General features: G+C 44.9%; 1 protein-coding gene across 1 annotated transcript; it reads left to right on the forward strand.

Moving 5' to 3' along the window:
* The first annotated feature begins 7,905 nt into the window (after positions 1 to 7,905).
* LOC100710542 (olfactory receptor 52Z1-like) lies at positions 7,906 to 8,832 on the forward strand. The gene has a single exon (XM_003457806.4). It carries the CDS (start codon positions 7,906 to 7,908, stop codon positions 8,830 to 8,832), a length of 927 nt encoding a protein of 308 aa, XP_003457854.2.
* The last annotated feature ends 10,885 nt before the right edge of the window (positions 8,833 to 19,717 follow it).

Here is a 19,717-nt window from a genome sequence, read left to right on the forward strand (position 1 = left end):
CTGGACAATCTGGGAACTTCCTTTTGGATGAGATCAGTTAAGGGGCTGGCCAGCTCCACAAAGTTCAGGACAAACCATGGATAAAAACCAGCCAGCGCCAAGAGCTGTCACACCTCTGTTTTAGTCTTAAGATGGAGGCAGGCTGTGATAGCCATTGTTTTATCCACCTGCAGGCGCACCTGCCCACCTACCAAGTGGTACCCCAAATATAGTCCGATCTCACACTTTTTCAGCTTCAAGAACTCCAGGACTGTGGCCACCCATTGCCCAAGCAGCACATGCAGCATGTGAACAGAACACCTGGCCTATGAGGCCAGTGTTAACAGACCTCTCTGCACTGAATCATACTTGTTATTAATCTCTGTCTCTCTTCCACAGCATGTCTTTATCTTGTTTTCCTTCTCTCACCCCAACCGGTCGCAGAAGATGGCCCCGCCCCTCCCTGAGTCTGGTTCTGCCGGAGGTTTCTTCCTGTTAAAAGGGAGTTTTTCCTTCCCACTGTCGCCAAAGTGCTTGCTCATAGGGGGTCTAATAGGGTGATATGGTACTACAAGGTCATTAAGATAAGATGGGGCCTGATTATTTAAGACCTTGTATGTGAGGAGCAGGATTTTAAATTGAATTCTGGATTTAACAGGAAGCCAATGAAGGGAAGCCAAAACAGGAGAAATATGCTCTCTCTTTCTAGTCCCTGTCAGTACCCTTGCTGCAGCATTTTGGATTAACTGAAGGCTTTTCAGTGAGTTTTTAGGACATCCTGATAATAAAGAATTACAGTAGTCCAGCCTGGAAGTAATAAATGCATGAACTAGTTTTTCAGTGTCACTCTGAGACAGGATATTTCTAATTTTAGAGATGTTGCACAAATGGAAGAAAGCAGTCTTACATATTTGTTTAATATGTGCGTTGAAGGACATGTCCTGGTCAAAAATGACTCCAAGGTTCCTCACAGTGTTACTGGAGGCCAAGGTAATGCCATCCAGAGTAAGAATCTGCTTAGATACCATATTTCTAAGATTTTCAGGGCCGAGTACAATAACCTCAGTTTTATCTGAATTAAGAAGCAGAAAGTCAGCGGCCATCCAGGTCTTTATGTCTTTAAGACATTCCTGCAGTTTAACTAATTGGTGTGTGTTACCTGGCTTCATGGACAGATAGAGCTGCGTGTCATCTGCATAGCAGTGAAAATGTATGCTATGTCTTCTAATGATGCTGCCTAAGGGAAGCATGTATAATGTAAACAGAATTGGTCCTAGCACTGAACCCTGTGGAACACCATAATTGACCTTAGCGTGTGAAGAGGACTCTCCATTTACATGTACAAATTGGAGTCTATTAGATAGATATGATACAAACCACTGCAGTGCAGTACCTGTAATACCTACAGCATGTTCTAATCGCTCTAATAGGATATTATGGTCAACAGTATCGAACGCAGCACTGAGGTCTAGCAGGACAAGCACAGAGATGAGTCCACTGTCAGAGGCCATAAGAAGATCATTTGTAACCTTCACTAAAGCTGTTTCTGTGCTGTGATGAGCTCTGAAACCTGACTGACACTCTTCAAATAAGCCATTCCTCTGCAGATGATCTGTTAGCTGTTTGACAACTACTCTTTCAAGGATGTTTGATATGAAAGGAAGGTTGGAGATTGGCCTATAATTAGCTAAGACAGCTGGGTCTAGAGATGCTTTTTGAGTAAAGGTTTAACTACAGCCACCTTGAAGGCCTGTGGTACATAGCCGATTATTAGAGATAGGTTGATCATATTTAAGATTGAAGCATTAATTAATGACAGGACAGTTAACTCAGAAAGATCAATTGGAGAAAAAGAGTCTAATTGAGTCTAATAACAGATTAAATGCCATGTTGATGCTGTCATTGTTAGCATCTACATGGATGTTAAAATCACCCACAATAATTATTTTATCTGAGCTGAGCACTAAATCAGATAAAAAGTCTGAGAAATCAGAGAGAAACTCTGTGTAAGGCCCAGGTGGACGATAGATGATAACAAGTAAGACTGGTTTCTGAGTTTTACAGCTGGGGTGGACGAGGCTAAGCATCAGGCTTTCAAATGAATTAAAAGTCTGTCTTGGTCTTTCGTTAATTAATAGACTGGTGTGAAAAATTGCTGCCACACCGCCCCCTCGGCCTGTGCTTCGAGATTTCTGGTAGTTAGAATGACTCGGGGGTGTTGATTCATTTAAACTAACATAATCATCCTGCTGCAACCAGGTTTCTGTAAGGCAGAGTAAATCGATTTGTTGATCAATTATTAAGTCATGTACTAACAGAGACTTGGAGGAGAGAGACCTAATATTTAATAATCCACATTTCACTGTTTTACTCTTTGGTTCAGATGTGGATACTGTATTGTTCTTTCTTTGGGATTTTTTATGTTTAAGTTGTTTATTGCTGGTTTTTAGTTTGTTTTTTGTCTGTTTGGGAGCTGACACAGTCTCTATGGAGATGGGTTTTTGGGGGGGTAGCAGGAGGAGAGAAGCTGCAGAGAGGCGTGTAGGACTGCAACTCTGCTTCCTGGTCCCAACTCTGGATAGTCATATTTTGGGGGGTTTAATAAATTGGTCCATATTTCTAGAAATGAGAGCTGCTCCATCCAAAGTGGGATGGATGCCGTCTCTCCTAACAAGACCAGGTTTCCTCCAGAAGGTTTGCCAATTATCTATGAAGCCCACATCGTTTCTGGGACACCACTCAGACAGCCAGCAATTTAAGGAGAACATGCGGCTAAACATGTCACTCCTGGTCTGATTGGGGAGGGGACCAGAGAAAACTACAGAGTCCCACATTGTTTTGGCAAAGTTACACACCGATTCAATATTGATTTTAGTGACCTCCGATTGGCGTAACCAGGTGTCATTACTGCCGACGTTTGACCCCCGGCGGGTGTGTCGCCGAGTGGGGAAAAACGGTTAGACACATGAACAGGTTGGTGATGTACCTGGGGCTTCTGTTTAAGACTATGCTTCCTCCTCACCGTCACCCAGCCGCCCTCTTTCCCCAGCTGCTTGGGGTCTGCCGGGAAACAGCTAGCGGGGCCTACGCTATCTTCGGCTGCACCTGCTACAGGGGCCTGGCTAGCTACGGGTGAATGAAGGGTGCGAAGCCGAGTCTCCAATTCAGTAATCCTGGCCTCCAGAGCTGCAAATATGCTACATTTGTTACAGGTATCATTACTGCTAAAGGAGGCCGAGGAGTAATTAAACATCTGACACAATGAGCAGGAAAGTGCAGGAGGGACAGGTGAAGAGGCCATGGTGCTAACGAGTTGGCCACGAGCTAAGGTCAGCTAGTGGAACAGTAAACACACATAGAGTAAATACTATGCATTATGTTGAAGCACAGTACTTATTACTCTGTGAGGCTCCTGACTATGGTAGCTGTAATGCTCCAACAATCCATCGAGCAGTGTGGCTTCGTAGCTTATCAAAATTGTACTAAAACATTTTGACAGATTTTTGAGCACCATGTACCACATAAAATCTGTTCTGTCATGGACCAAACCCAAAGAACTTATTAGTTCTTAGGGTTTGGTTCTTGTCTTCTGTGTGTTATTATTCCTACCTGTGTTCTTCCCCCCTATGCTCTGTTCATGTCCCTGAGTTTGTGTGCAAAACAGTCTGTGAGTTTCCTGTTTTACTTTGAAAGTCTGTGTCTCGTGTCTTGTGAGCACTTCACTCTCACACTGCAGGCCTACTTGTTGTTCCTAGAGTATTTAAAAGTAGAATGGGAGGCAGAGCCTTCAGTTTTCAGGCCCCTCTTCTGTGGAACCAGCTTCCAGTTTGGATTCGGGAGACAGACACTATCTCTACTTTCAAGATTAGGCTTCAAACTTTCCTTTTTGCTAAAGCATATAGTTAGGGCTGGACCAGGTGACCCTGAATCCTCCCTTAGTTATGCTGCAATAGACGTAGGCTGGTGGGGATTCCCATGATGCATTGAGTTTTTCCTTTCCAGTCACCTTTCTCACTCACTATGTGTTAACAGACCTCTCTGCATCGAATCATATCTGTTATTAATCTCTGTCTCTCTTCCACTGCATGTCTTTATCCTGTCTTCCTTCTCTCACCCCAACAGGTCGCAGCAGATGGCCCCGCCCCTCCCTGAGCCTGGTTCTGCCGGAGGTTTCTTCCTGTTAAAAGGGAGTTTTTCCTTCCCACTGTCACCAAAGTGCTTGCTCATAGGGGGTCATATGATTGTTGGGTTTTTCTCAACAAGCCGCCGCCTTCTTTGAACTGAACATCTCAATATCTGAACATCTTACCTTGGGCATGGGCATCTGAGAGGTTCCGCCCTTGACTATCTCTGATTGGTTTAGACAACGATATAGGCATAATGTGTGTCTGTTATTGACCACACAGACTTTCAGAGTTGTGGAGACTTTTTTTTTCTTTTACTTGAATGATGTTTTTAGCGGAACATTGGCACATTGGCAGAATGTGCGGGTGTCGGCGTGCGCTATTGGATTGTTGTGGGAATTCCCTACGTCATTACACCTTTCTGCGCGTCTGTGTAGAGACACCCATGTGACACACAAATCGATCCAACGGCAGCAGCACAGAGTCAGTGCTCCAGTGCTTCAGCGGCGTGTTCAGCTACTCTAAGCAGCACCTTCATGATTGGTTTAGGCCACAATATGGGCATAATATTGTCTGCTTTTCGCTATGCAGAGACTCTCAGAGTTGCAGAGACTTTTTTTTTTTTAATCGAACGGCTGGTCGGTGCGACCAAGAATTATTTTTACTCACATCATTGAGAAATTATGTCGCATTTGCAACCAAATTGGTCGCACTTTCAAGCCCTGACACTGCTGTCAGACTCTACAACAAAGACTTTACAGCTGACCAAACACACAAATCCACACATGTGCAATAACAGTTAGCGTAATGTTAAGGTTCATTTTGAGGACGAGAGAGATGTGGGAGATCGGAATAACACACTGACCCAGTCAGTTGGAGTCAACGAATGATTTTTAATGAAGCACACGCAGCGTGGGAGATGGACACTGTATACAAACAGCATCAAAATCTCATCTCCAAAACGTCAGAACACAGTTTTTATCCATCGGGGTATTAGAACGCCCCCTCTTGCGTAAATTACATGGATACGTCAACTCAAAACCACGAATGTTCTATTTGACAACTTGTGACACAATTAAAAGGACACTGGCTTCCATCTTCTCCCCGGTGGTTTCCCGCAAGTCAGCTCAGCTCTCGCCTCGTGCACCTGCTTCTTCATCAAACAGTCACGTACACCAACATAAAACTGCAACCCTAGCAAAGCATGCTTAAACTTTCACCTACAAGTGAACCTCTAACTAAGTGTGTGTGTGTGTCAAATCAAATCAAATCACTTTTATTGTCACGTCACATGTGCAGGTACACTGGTACAGTACATGCGAGTGAAATTCTTGTGTGCGAGCTTCACAAGCAACAGAGTTGTGCAAAAATACAATAACGTAAAACAAGCAAAATATAAGAATGGCTTAATCTGAAAGTAGTAAATATATGTACAATATATAACAGTATATGCATTACTGGATGTGTATACTAAATATGTTTTTCTACGTGTGTGTGTGTGTGTGTGTGTGTGAGTGTGTATATACATATTTACAAATGAAATAGAGTAAACAATAAAATAAATGGTAAATGGTCTGTATTTATATAGCGCCTTTATGGTCCCTAAGGACCCCAAAGCGCTTTACATATCCAGTCATTCACCCATTCACACACACATTCACACACTGGTGATGGCAAGCTACGTTGTAGCCACAGCCACCCTGGGGCGCACTGACAGAGGCGAGGCTGCCGGACACTGGCGCCACCGGGCCCTCTGACCACCACCAGTAGGCAACGGGTGAAGTGTCTTGCCCAAGGACACAACGACCGAGACTGTCCAAGCCGGGGCTCGAACCGGCAACCTTCCGATTACAAGGTGAACTCCCAACTCTTGAGCCACGATCGCCCCCTCTGTATATAAAATATACAGAGGTTGGTAGTTGGACATGTGCAAAACAGTGGCATTAATGTACAGTATGGAGTGCATAATGTTGAAGTTCCAGTAGTGAGGGTGAGGTGTCTATGACGTGTTCAGCAGTCTGATGGCCTGGTGGAAAAAGCTGTCTCTCAGTCTGCTGGTACGGGACCAGATGCTGCAGAACCTCCTTCCTGATGGAAGTAGTCTGAACAGTTTGTGGCTGGGGTGACTGGAGTCCTTGATGATCCTCCCCGCTTTCCTCAGGCACCGCTTCCTGTAGATGTCCTGGAGGGAGGGAAGCTCACCTCCAATTATCCGTTCAGCACACCGCACTACTCTCTGGAGAGCTTTGCGGTTGTAAGCGGTGCTGTTGCCGTACCAGGTGGTGATGCATCCAGTGAGGATGCTCTCAATGGCACAGCGATAGAAGGTCCTGAGGATGCGGGGGCTCATGCCGAATCTCTTCAGTCTCCTGAGAAAGAAGAGGCGCTGCTGCGCCTTCTTCACTGTTTTGTTTATGTGTACTGACCACGTAAGATCCTCAGCCAGATGTACACCAAGGAAGCGGAAGCTGCTCACTCTCTCCACAGCAGCGCCGTTGATGGTGATGGGGGTGTGTACTTCTCTGCACCTCCGGAAGTCCACTATCAACTCCTTTGTCTTTGCGACGTTGAGGGTGAGATGGTTGTCTTGACACCAGTGGGTCAGGGTGCTGACCTCCTCCCTGTAGGCCGTCTCATCACCGTTGGTGATAAGACCCACATACATGTGTGTGTATGTGTGGTTACGTGTGTGTCTATGTGCTAACCACAGTCGCACCCCATTTCACCTCGCCGACTAGCTCCTCAGAATAACTTTCACTCAGACTCTAGTTTTCGGTTTCACTTCCTGCAAAGCATGTAACTTCAAAAACATGTAACTTCCTGTCTTATTTTGGCACAGAGTTACTCTGCGTTAGGCCTTTTCTTTCACCATGCAGTCTACATATAAACATTTAAGATTATAGATTCAACTCAAGAGTTTATTAAAGTGGTTCTTACTGGACCTGTAAAAAAGGCTGATATGATACCAATATGTTTGAACATTTGAATGCAATATCAATACCTCTTGTATCAATACTTCTTGTATACATATGCTTGCTATATGATTATGATGCAACAGTAATGACAGTAATAACAGTAATAACAGTAATAACAAAATAATAAAAATAGAATTAATAAAAATAAAATAATAAATGGAAATAATAAAAATAATACTTCCTTCCCAACAGTAATTTTTCTGACAACATAGTATTTGACTCTATTGTTTACAGTATGTTATTGTTTTATCTTATCCTATTCCATTGTTTTTATTAATTATTGCTGCTGTAACTTTGCACTGTCCACTTTCTGCTATGAAACAATAAATTTCCCGTGTGTGACTAATAAAGGTTATCTTATTTTATCTTATTTTATCTTGTCTTATCCTATCTTATCTTATCTTATCTCTTGAATAATCATTATGGACAGTGTTATGAGCATAAAAGTCCAGCTCCAAAACACTGCTCATGCTCAATGCTTTAATTATCAAAAAGAACAAAACCCCAGTTGTGTTATGTAAAAACATTAGCCTGAACCTACACTGTGTACCATTAATAAAATAACTATGGTTTGTATCTCTTGGCATTATTTCTACATTTGGGTTTTTGAAACCACTAGTTTGAAATCTTTTTTCTGAGTCAGTGTCATGTAGTGTGTCCCCTGATAATGACGTTATACTGCTGCAGTGAAAAGGATAAAACAAGAAGTGATTCAGTGCAGTTGGGAGGGACTTACAATCAGGCCACTGTTGGGTGATTCTCATCCTTAAATGTAACTCAGTTTGTGCACAGTTTAAGTGATGTATGGTAAAATCAAAAAGAGGATCATGATGAACTCTTCACAGGTTTCATATTTCACACTCACTGCCTACCTCGACAGCGGGGCTTTGAAATATTTATATTTCACAGTTGTTGTGTTTTTATATATTGTTATTGTTACTGCCAACGTCCTGCTGATTGTGGTTATCTGTGTGAACAGAAGCTTACATGAACCTATGTACATGTTTCTGTGCAGCCTGTTTGTGAATGAGCTGTATGGTAGTACAGGGCTGTTTCCGTTCCTCCTGCTTCAGATCCTCTCTGATGTTCACACTGTTTCTGCTCCTCTGTGCTTCCTGCAGATCTTCTGTGTGCACACATATGGAACTGCAGAGCTAACTAACTTAGTCGTCATGTCTTATGACAGATATCTTGCAATATGTTGTCCTCTTCAATATCACACACGAATGAGTTCTAGTAAGGTATCCATGCTCATTGTTCTAATGTGGTTTTACTCGTTTCTTGGAATCACGCTTTTGATTTCTCTAAGTGCTCCTCTACAGCTGTGTGGGAACATCATTAACAAAGTGTACTGTGACAACTATTCTATTGTTAAACTGGCCTGTTCTGACACCACAGTCAATAACATCTATGGTCTTATTGTCACTTCTCTCACCACCATATCCTCTGTCTCTCTGATTCTCTACACCTACATGAGGATCCTTAAAGTCTGTTTTTCTGGGTCCAAACAGGCTGGACAGAAAGCCATCAGCACCTGCACGCCTCATCTCGCTTCTCTGTTCAACTTTTCCTGTGGTGCCTTCTTTGAAATTGCACAAAGTAGATTAAACATGAAACATGTCCCAAATATGGTGCGTATTTTTTTATCATTATACTGGCTCATATGCCCACCACTCTGTAATCCTTTACTTTATGGACTGAATCTGACCAAAATCCGGATCATGTGTAAAAATCCAATCTTAAGTAACATCTAAATGCTTGATGTTGAAACTTAGACGGTAGTAAAGAAGAGATGGGCAGACAGTAAGGGACAATGACACCCAGACAACTGCAGCAAAGCCATACCTTATTATTGTTATTTGTGTTTTTATACTATTTTTTGTTAATGTTTTAAATCATTTGTTTATTTGCTCACATGAAAGCTTCCTGAAATAAATGTCATTTTTGATAAAATGTGACACTTTTGGAACTTTTTAAAGTGCATTTCTTATTTTATTTACATTTCTGTATTCTATTAATTTAATATAATTCAGGTAATTGTTGTTTCTGTCCAAGTCTGTAAATCCTTGCATGTATGCTCATGTTGGAACAGAAGACATTTTCCTGATCTTTCTCCTTTTGTCAGACTTTAAGGTTTTGATGAGACTATTCAATTCAATTCAATTCAATTTTATTTATATAGCGCCAAATCACAACAAATGTCGCCTCAAGGCGCTTTATATTGTACAATAGATCGCACAATAATAAATACAGAGAAAAACCCAACAATCATATGACCCCCTATGAGCAAGCACTTTGGCAACAGTGGGAAGGAAAAACTCCCTTTTAACAGGAAGAAACAGGAAGAAAGCAGCAAACTATTTCTCCAGGTTAAATGATGATCCTCTAAATTTGTGACACGCCATTTCCTCTCCAGCTTACGAGTTATCTGCTTTAGGCTACGTGTTTGAGAATTATACCACGGAGTCAGGTACTTATGATTTGAGACCTTAGTTTTCACAGGAGCTACAGTATCCAGAGTCGTACGTAGTGAGGAGGTAAAATTATTAACAAGATAATCGACCTCTGTTGGAGTAGCGTTCAGATAGCTGCTCTGCTCTATGTTGGTACAGGGCATTGAAGATGATAACAGTGGGTGGATTATATTCTTAAACTTAGTTACAGCACTTTCAGAAAGACATCTACTGTGATAAAGTCTACTCTCCACTGCTGTGTAATCAATTATTGTAAATGTAAATGTTATCAGGAAATGATCAGACAGCAGAGGGTTTTCAGGAAACACTGTTAAATGTTCAGTTTCTATGCCATATGTTAAAACAAGATCTAGAGTGTGATTAAAGTGGTGGGTGGGTTCTTTTACATTTTGAGAGAAGCCAATTGAGTCTAATAACAGATTAAATGCGATGTTGAGGCTGTCATTTTTAGCATCTACATGGATGTTAAAATCACCCACAATAATTATTTTATCTGAGCTGAGCACTAAATCAGATAAAAAGTCTGAGAAATCAGAGAGAAACTCTGTGTAAGGCCCAGGTGGACGATAGATGATAACAAGTAAGACTGGTTTCTGAGTTTTACAGCTGGGGTGGACGAGGCTAAGCATCAGGCTTTCAAATGAATTAAAAGTCTGTCTGGGTCTTTGGCTAATTAATAGGCTGGTGTGAAAAATTGCTGCCACACCGCCCCCTCGGCCTGTGCTTCGAGGTTTCTGGTAGTTAGAATGACTCGGGGGTGTTGATTCATTTAAACTAACATACTCATCCTGCTGCAACCAGGTCAAAATCAAATCAAATCACCTTTATTGTCACATCACATGTGCAGGTACACTGGTACAGTACATGCGAGTGAAATTCTTGTGTGCAAGCTTCACAAGCAACAGAGTTGTGCAAAATACAATAACGTGCAACAAGCAAAATATAGAAATGGTTAATCTAAAAAGTAATAATATATGTACCATATATAAAGGTATATACATTACTGAATGTGTGTACTAAATATGTTTTTCTACGTGTGTGTGTGTGTGTGTGTGTGTGTGTGTGTGAGTGTGTATATACATGTTTTACAAATGAAATAGAGTAAACAATAAAATAAGATATATAAAATATAAAATATACAGAGGTAGGTATGTGCAAAACAGTGGCATTAATGTACAGTATGGAGTGCATAATGTTGAAGTTCCAGTAGTGAGGGTGAGGTGTCTATGACGTGTTCAGCAGTCTGATGGCCTGGTGGAAAAAGCTGTCTCTCAGTCTGCTGGTACGGGACCGGATGCTGCAGGTTTCTGTAAGGCAGAGTAAATCGATTTGTTGATCAATTATTAAGTCATGTACTAACAGAGAATTGGAGGAGAGAGACCTAATATTTAATAATCCACATTTCACTGTTTTACTCTTTGGTTCAGATGTGGATACTGTATTGTTCTTTCTTTGTGATTTTTTATGTTTAAGTTGTTTATTGCTGGTTTTTGGTTTGTTTTTTGTCTGTTTGGGAGCTGACACAGTCTCAATGGAGATGGGTTTTTGGGGGGGTAGCAGGAGGAGAGAAGCTGCAGAGAGGCGTGTAAGACTGCAACTCTGCTTCCTGGTCCCAACTCTGGATAGTCATATTTTGGGGGGTTTAATAAATTGGTCCATATTTCTAGAAATGAGAGCTGCTCCATCCAAAGTGGGATGGATGCCGTCTCTCCTAACAAGGCCAGGTTTCCTCCAGAAGGTTTGCCAATTATCTATGAAGCCCACATCGTTTCTGGGACACCACTCAGACAGCCAGCAATTTAAGGAGAACATGCGGCTAAACATGTCAACAACATGTGAACAAAGAATACCCTGAGTGTGTGTGTGTGTGTGTGTGTGTGTGTGTGTATCTGTGTGTGTATGGGGTCAAGATGTAACCCCAGGAAGACTCCCCAAAGCTGGTGCCAGGAGTCTAGCGGTACATCTGAACAAAAGGCTCTTAGACTCAAACAGATATACGTGTGTTTGCTATACCATATATCAGCAGGAGAAGATACGACCTCTCCTAGGAGGTGTGTGATCTATGCCAGAACACTCTGAAGAGGAGTGAACGCACTCCCCTCTTCATGCTACACAGAGTTGTTACAGACCTCCTAGGATGAGGCATTCTTTCAATCTACAAATGATTATATACTTCTAAGCATATATGAGTAAATATTTCTAAGCATAAATGACAATCAACAATACAAATCTAACAACGGGGACATAAATACACAGAGGGTTAACGAGGGAAGTGGGAGCACACGGGGAACACAGGTGACACTGATAATCATAACAAGACACAGCAGGAGTGAACGCAACACTGACGGGAGACTGTCAAAGTAAAACAAGAAGTACACAGAGGTTCAGACAGGAGGAGAGAGAGCACGGGGAGAGCACAGACATAACGGGCTGGGTAAAACATGGAATAAAACACAAGGAGAGACGAGGGCTCACAGATACACAGAGGGGCACACAGGGGGTAGGAGTCACAAGGGGAAAAACACATAAGGAACAACGTAACAAAGCAACCCAGGAAGCATGGCCTAAATAGGGAACAAAAAAAATGAAAACTAAGAATACTGGGCCAACGTGGCCCAGGACCATGACACTGTGTCAGCTCCCAAACAGACGAAAAACAAACTAAAAACCAGCAATAAACAACTTAAACATAAAAAATCCCAAAGAAAGAACAATACAGTATCCACATCTGAACCAAAGAGTAAAACAGTGAAATGTGGATTATTAAATATTAGGTCTCTCTCCTCCAAGTCTCTGTTAGTACATGACTTAATAATTGATCAACAAATCGATTTACTCTGCCTTACAGAAACCTGGTTGCAGCAGGATGAGTATGTTAGTTTAAATGAATCAACACCCCCGAGTCATTCTAACTACCAGAAATCCCGAAGCACAGGCCGAGGGGGCGGTGTGGCAGCAAATTTTCACACCAGCCTATTAATCAACCAAAGACCAAGACAGACTTTTAATTCATTTGAAAGCCTGATGCTTAGCCTCGTCCACCCCAGCTGTAAGACTCAGAAACCAGTCTTACTTGTTACCATCTACCTCAACCTCAACATGGCATTTAATCTGTTATTAGACTCAATTGGCTTCTCTCAGAATGTAAAAGAACCCACCCACCACTTTAATCACACTCTAGATCTTGTTTTAACATATGGCATAGAAAGTGAACATTTAACAGTGTTTCCTGAAAACCCTCTGCTGTCTGATCATTTCCTGATAACATTTACATTTACAATAATTGATTACACAGCAGTGGAGAGTAGACTTTATCACAGTAGATGTCTTTCTGAAAGTGCTGTAACTAAGTTTAAGAATATAATCCACCCACTGTTATCATCTTCAATGCCCTGTACCAACATAGAGCAGAGCAGCTATCTGAACGCTACTCCAACAGAGGTTGATTATCTTGTTAATAATTTTACTTCCTCACTACGTACGACTCTGGATACTGTAGCTCCTGTGAAAACTAAGGCCTCAAATCAGAAGTACCTGACTCCGTGGTATAATTCATCGTAGCCTAAAGCAGATAACTCGTAAGCTGGAGAGGAAATGGCGTGTCACAAATTTAGAGGATCATCATTTAGCCTGGAGAAATAGTTTGCTGCTTTATAAGAAAGCCCTCTGCAAAGCCAGAGCATCTTACTATTTGTCACTGATTGAAGAAAATAAGAACAACCCCAGGTTTCTCTTCAGCACTGTAGCCAGGCTGACAAACAGTCAGAGCTCTACTGAGCCAACAATCCCTTTAACGTTAACTAGTAATGACTCCATGAACTTCTTCACAAATAAAATTTTTATCATTAGAGAAAAAATTACCAATAATCATCCCACAGATGTAATATTATCTACAGCTACTTTTAGTACCATCGATGTTAAGTTAGACTCTTTTTCTCCAATTGATCTTTCTGAGTTAACTTCAATAATTACTTCCTCCAAACCATCAACGTGTCTTTTAGACCCCATTCCTACAAAACTGCTCAAAGACGTCCTGCCATTAATTAATTCTTCAATCTTAAATATGATCAACTTCTTAAATATGATCAACCTAGGCCAATCTCCAACCTTCCTTTCATATGAAAAATTCTTGAAAGAGTAGTTGTCAAACAGCTAACAGATCATCTGCAGAGGAATGGCTTATTTGAAGAGTTTCAGTCAGGTTTCAGAGCTCATCACAGCACAGAAACAGCTTTAGTGAAGGTTCAGCATGCTGTTCTGCTGTAGTTTCCACTCCAGCTTCCTTCTGTAATTGTCTTTAGCCTCTCTTATCTTGTCCTTTAGTGACACCTGGACCTTCTTCATCTCCTCTTTGTTGCCCCCTCTGAAAGCCCTCTTCTTGTCGTTGAGGAGGGGTTTGATGTCCACGGTTTGTTATTTGGGTAACAATGAACAGTCTGAGCTGGAACAATGGAGTCTGTACAGAAAGTTATGTAATCCGTGATACACTCAGTAAGCCCATTGATGTGCTCGGCGTGAGGCTCACAGAGTGTTTCCCAGTCGGTCACCTCGAAACAGCCCTGTAGTTCCGCTAAGACCTCCTCTGACTACCTCCTAACGCTCCTCGTGGTCACAGGTTCCCTCCTCACAATTGGCACATAGCGGGGGGTGAGGTGGATCTGGTTGTGATCTGACCTTCCAAGTGGGGGGAAGTAGGAGGAGCTGTATGCATCCTTGACATTTGCATACAGTAGGTTCAGGATTCTCTCCCCCCTGGTGGGACAGGCAACATTTTGTTTGAATATTGGTAGTATACTGTCCAAGGTGACATGGTTGAAGTCACCTGAGATCGCAATGAAGGCCCTCAGGTGCTAAGTCTGTAACCGGGCTATGGCCAAGTGGATAGTGTCACATGCAGCGGTGGGGTTAGCAGAGGGAGGAACATAAACAGCCACCAAGATCACATGGGTAAATTCCCTGGGCAAATAATACGGGCTGAGTCCAACAGCACACAGTTCAATGTCCAGGCAGCAACTCCGTTCTTTGATTGTTATGTGGGCAGGGTTACACCACCGGTTGTTAACAAAAACAGCAAGCCCACCTCCTTTCTGCTTACCGCTAGCGATCCTGTCCCTGTCCGCCCGAACAGTGTGGAAGCCTTCCACGGATGCTTTATCGTCGGGAATGTCCTGGTGCATCAATGATTTGGTTTGTACCTCCTCCTCGCTTTGAGCCACCGCTGTCTCACTGTCTCCTTCATTCTCCTTTTCTGTCCTCCACCCCTGCATCCCCGATGTGTTTTTCTCCAGATTTCAGCTGGTATGTCTGCAGGTCTGGCCAGCGAGCCGGCTAGCATCAGGGCGATCAGCTCATCTCTGGAGTAAACAGTCCGTGCAATATGTAGGAGTTGTGGCGCGGCCCCATTCCTCGATAAAGTAACAGTTCTGCGGCCACCAGCAGAACAAAAACTCTCTCAATCCACATGATTGAGGCAACCATAATAAACAGATGAAATTACAAGGAAAAAAAAAGAATAAGTAGGAATAAGCTAAACTACTGAGAAAAAGCAGGAGCAACTGTAAAAGGCTGCATGCTGGTTGGCGCAGAAACTGTCACGGACTGCTGTGGCAGACTGTGGAGTTGCGGGAAAGTAGGACCCAAATGCAGTGAGTTTTACTTACAGTAAATCACAAAAGGACAACTATGCAAATTCCCAGGCACTGTGATCCCCATTGTGTTTCTTCCCCAGAATCGCCACACAGTGCAGAATGCCCAAAAGATGAAAAAGCAACTCCAAACTGTTCTTTCACATCATGACTCCACTCCCGTGAGAAATGCACTCCGCTCCTGGCAACACACAAACACATACCACTTGGCAGGACAATCCATAATAGCGAGGGTTAACATCACGCATGAGTCAACAGATGTACTGACGAGTAGACAATGTAATAATCCCGCGCCGACTGGAGCTCAGCCACACTCTTGAGTAGGGCACTCCTAACCAGGCCATCAGCTTCAGCTAGTGATGACTGACGAGTGGCAGGTGTGGCAACCTCCAGTGGGGGAACACTTCCAGTGTCGCGATCCCCCTGGCAACCCAAAACGTCCAGAAGCGAACATGAACATAGGCATGGAGATGGAGGGAGAAGGAGAGAACACAACCAACACTACACACAGAAAATAATACATTAACAGGACTCCTACTTCGGACAACCCACAAGGATCGGCAGCCCGAGGAAGAAAAAATGCACCAACCACGTGCACGTCCGGATGCCGGCCATGCAGAAGACAGCAGCGGAGACACAGGCGAAGCAAATCCAGAGGTCGGCAGTGCGGAAGGCAGTGCGGAAGGCAGCAGCAGCGATGCAGATGCAGTAAATCCGGAGGCCAGCCCCACGGGAGGCAGCGGCAATGTCCAACCAGTGGCCTGGAAATCGGCCAGTGGCAGTGTGCTGAACATGACTCAGACGAGGCAGGACCAGATGAGGCAGTAACAACCACACGTGACGGGGCTGGATCGGATGGCAATGTGGTTGTTGCAGGCCTTGGGGGCGGACCCTCCAGCGCAGGCAGAAGACGGCTGAACGAGCCCCTCGGACCCTCCAGTGGGAACAAAAGATGGCTGAACGGCCCCCTATGACCCTCCAGCGGAAACAGAAGACGGCGGGCACGGTTCACCAGAACCCCCAGCGGACACAAGGAAGTGCTGGCCGGGCTCTCCAGAACCCCTAGCGGACATGATGAAGTGCTGGCCGGGCTCTCCAGAACCCCTAGCGGACATGATGAAGTGCTGGTCGGGCTTTCCAGAACCCCTAGCTGATGAGGCAGATGGCGGTGTGGGAGCCGCGGAGTGCTGGATTGGCTCACCTGAGCCTCCAGCGGGAGTGGATGCAGGGTAAGAAGGTGTGGGGACCCCTGGCTGTAGAGGTATTTGAATTGATGGCTGAGCTGATGGTTGGGTTAGGTGAGCTGCAACCTGAGCGGGTAACTGAACTGCCGACAACGGAGCAGGTTCATCCAGAAAGGCTCCCGCGCTGCCATCGCCGTGGACCGACTCTACGTGGACGGACAGCTGTACCGCGACCCCGGCATCACTCCGTGGTTGTATTGACTTCACTCCAGATAAGATTCCGCTACACTCTTTTCTTATCCACTCACACTTTCTCGCATTAACATGTCTTTAACGTAGCAATATCAGTATGGTGTCATAACAGATAAAACACCGTCACCTTCCGTCATTGCATTAGTTGGAATGTTTCCGTTTCTTTTCTTTCTTTCTTTTTGTCGCTCACCATTCTCGTTGGTTTCTTTCCTTCTCTTTTCTTTCACTGCGTTGATCACCTGCTTCCCCACTCATCCACAAACAACACCCTGTGTTTCTACATATTCACACATCACGATCACGCAGCAGCATATTTACAACAGCCTCACAGCGCACAGACAGAAGAACACACACATTTAAGCCACGCTTGCTCGTATTAGTTAATATGGGCACACATAGTCAGACTTATGGAGCCTCTTGCCAGATATTTGTCTTTTCTCTACTAATAAACAAGTGGTGTATTTCCATTCTCTTCACCCGTCTAAACGAAACACGCAGCGTACATCATCGCCCGATTGAGGCCGGGGAGCCATCCGGCCGAACCTACTCCCCCAACCGGCTTCCAACCCGGTGACAGGGGCGTGTCCCTTCTGGGGGCCGCCAACGCCTCCAGTGGTGGCAACGTTGCTGGTCTGACGGCCGGCCACCTGGCGAGCCGGCACGACCCTGCAGGCCCAGCTCGCTGGGGGCTGGACTGGCGTCTGTTGTGCCGGGACAGCTCGCGTCTCGCTCTCGGCCCCAGGTCGCGCGGGACCCCTGACACGGGGACCTCCATCTCCCCCGCGGCTCCTCCGTCACCACCACCCCTTCCGGCTGGAGCAGCACCTCACGCGGCTCCTCTGTCACCACCACCACCCCTCCCAGCTGGAGCAGCCCCTTGCGTGGCTCCTCCGTCACCACCGCTGCCGCTCCCGGCTGGAGCGTCTCCTCCGTCACCGCCCGCGGCTCCTCTTCCTCCAGCCGGCGCAGACCCTCGCCCGCCTCATCCGCCGCCTCCGGTTGGAGCAGCTCCTCAATCGCTCCCGGCAGGAGCAGCCCTTCACCTGACTGTTCTTCCTCCGGCAGGCGCAGACCCCGCGTGCCCTGTCCACCACCTCCGGCTGCCGAGGTACCCCACACAGCTCCTCCACCGCTTTCCCACTGTCAGGATACCCCAGGTGGCATTTGCTCTCCTTCCGCAGCTCTTCCTGTTGGCGGCGCACCTCTGCCGCCTACTCCCGCTGGGTGGCCGCCATTTCGGCCACCATCTGGGCCAGCTCCTCCCTTCCCTGGCTCCGGTAAGGACCTGCCCTGCCGCCTCCTGGGTTTTGGCACCAGTGTGGTGTGAATGAGACATGGTGAGCCCACGGGTGACAGTTTTGAGCCATTTTATTACACGCGGCTGCAGCTCTCAAGCTGCCAGCCTCAAATACACCACACCACAACAACACACCAACCCCTGAGTCCCCGTGTTTTACCAGGCTGGCGTGATTGCGGATGCCGTGCAGGTGCATCTGCACGGCACCGCCGACCACGCCTCACCACAACAAACTTAAAACACCTAAGTTTCCTAATGTGTTCGCAGCTTGTTACAATTCTAGACAAAGGGGACAAATTAATTGCTCCTTCCATAATTCTTCTTCTACCTCACTACAATCTGGAAATATTAAAAATTTCTCCTAAGCTTGCAGATTTAACTAAATTAAACCACGTCCCACTTTTAAAGAAAGTAGAAGGCGATCTGGCTAGATGGAAATCTCTATCCACCAAGTGTGGTACAATTTCTTACTCTTAAATGCCCCAAATTATTGTCTAAAATATACAGAACACTTTCTAAAATAGATGCTAAATGGGAAGCAGATTTATCAATCAGCTTAGACCAAAACTTCTGGTCTCAGGGATGCATAAAAACGTTTCCATTGATTAGAAATCCCAGTCTGCAATGAATACAACACAAAATACTACATAGAGTGCACTATACAGGTCATCGGATGTTCTAGATGGGCTATACGTCTTCCAGCAACTGCTCACACTGTCAAAGCAAATTCACCAGACAATTATATCCACGCTCTTTGGTTCTGTCCACCAGTTCAGAAGTTTTGGCGCGAGATATGTGAAGACTTATCAAAGTGTCTGAAAGTAAAATTCCAACCTGCCCTTTAGTGTGTTTGCTGGGCAGCTTAGATTATGTCACTACAGAAAAGAATATAGCCCATGTGGTTTTCACTGCCCTATGCATAGCCAAGAAAATGGTCCTCATGAACTGGAAAAATAAAAATAATCTTAATTCTATATTTGTCTGTGAAGGTTCTCAGTCATCCAGGTCATCGTAGTCAAAGGAATTTGCAAAGAAAAGCGTCTGGACTTCTTTGAGTTGCTTGAAGACTTAAATGATTAATTCTATATTCTTAATTCTATAATTCAATATAGAAACCATCTAATAGATCACATTAGTCTTGATACAGCCTCTGCCACCACATTAGATCAATCCCTCTGGGCTCCTTTGATCAGCTCCATCACCTAGTGGGGGTGGGGGGTGGTAGTTTGTTCCCACCTTCGCTATGGCCCTGGAGGGCTTAACCCGGGGGTTGTGGTCATGACCTGATTAGGGGCACTGGTGGCTCTTAGATGGTGTTTTCCTCGTGGCTGCATGCAGCAGGGCTGGGGGAGGGTCTGTGGTGGCGGACGTAGGTTATTGGCCTGTTGGCCTGGCTGCCCTGGGTGGGTCCGGGGCGGGCGTGGGGGCTTGGGGTTCTGCGGGCGCTCCGCCTTGTGGCTGGGGCTCTGGCTGGGCCTTGGGGGCTTGTGTCCTGGTTGGTGTGTCGCCAAGGTTGTGGGCGGGTGGATGCATGGGGCCACAGCCCTGGTGCCTGGTGGCCTCTGGTGCATCGGCCAAACTGGGGGCTCTTCAACTGGCAGGGGGGTTGTTTCATCCTTCAGGAGTTCTCTGCTCTCCAGGAGTTCACTCTGCAGGTGGGTGAGGCGAAGGGGCTGACACAGACAGCAGCTTCAGTGTGCTCTATACAGAAAGTTAATGATGCATTCTTCACATGAAACCGTCTGTTCAGCCAGATTTCTATTTTACAAATAGTTTGCATAATTAAG

Source organism: Oreochromis niloticus, linkage group LG14 (genome assembly GCF_001858045.2).
Source record: "Oreochromis niloticus isolate F11D_XX linkage group LG14, O_niloticus_UMD_NMBU, whole genome shotgun sequence".
In the NCBI taxonomy this organism is placed as follows: domain Eukaryota; kingdom Metazoa; phylum Chordata; class Actinopteri; order Cichliformes; family Cichlidae; genus Oreochromis; species Oreochromis niloticus.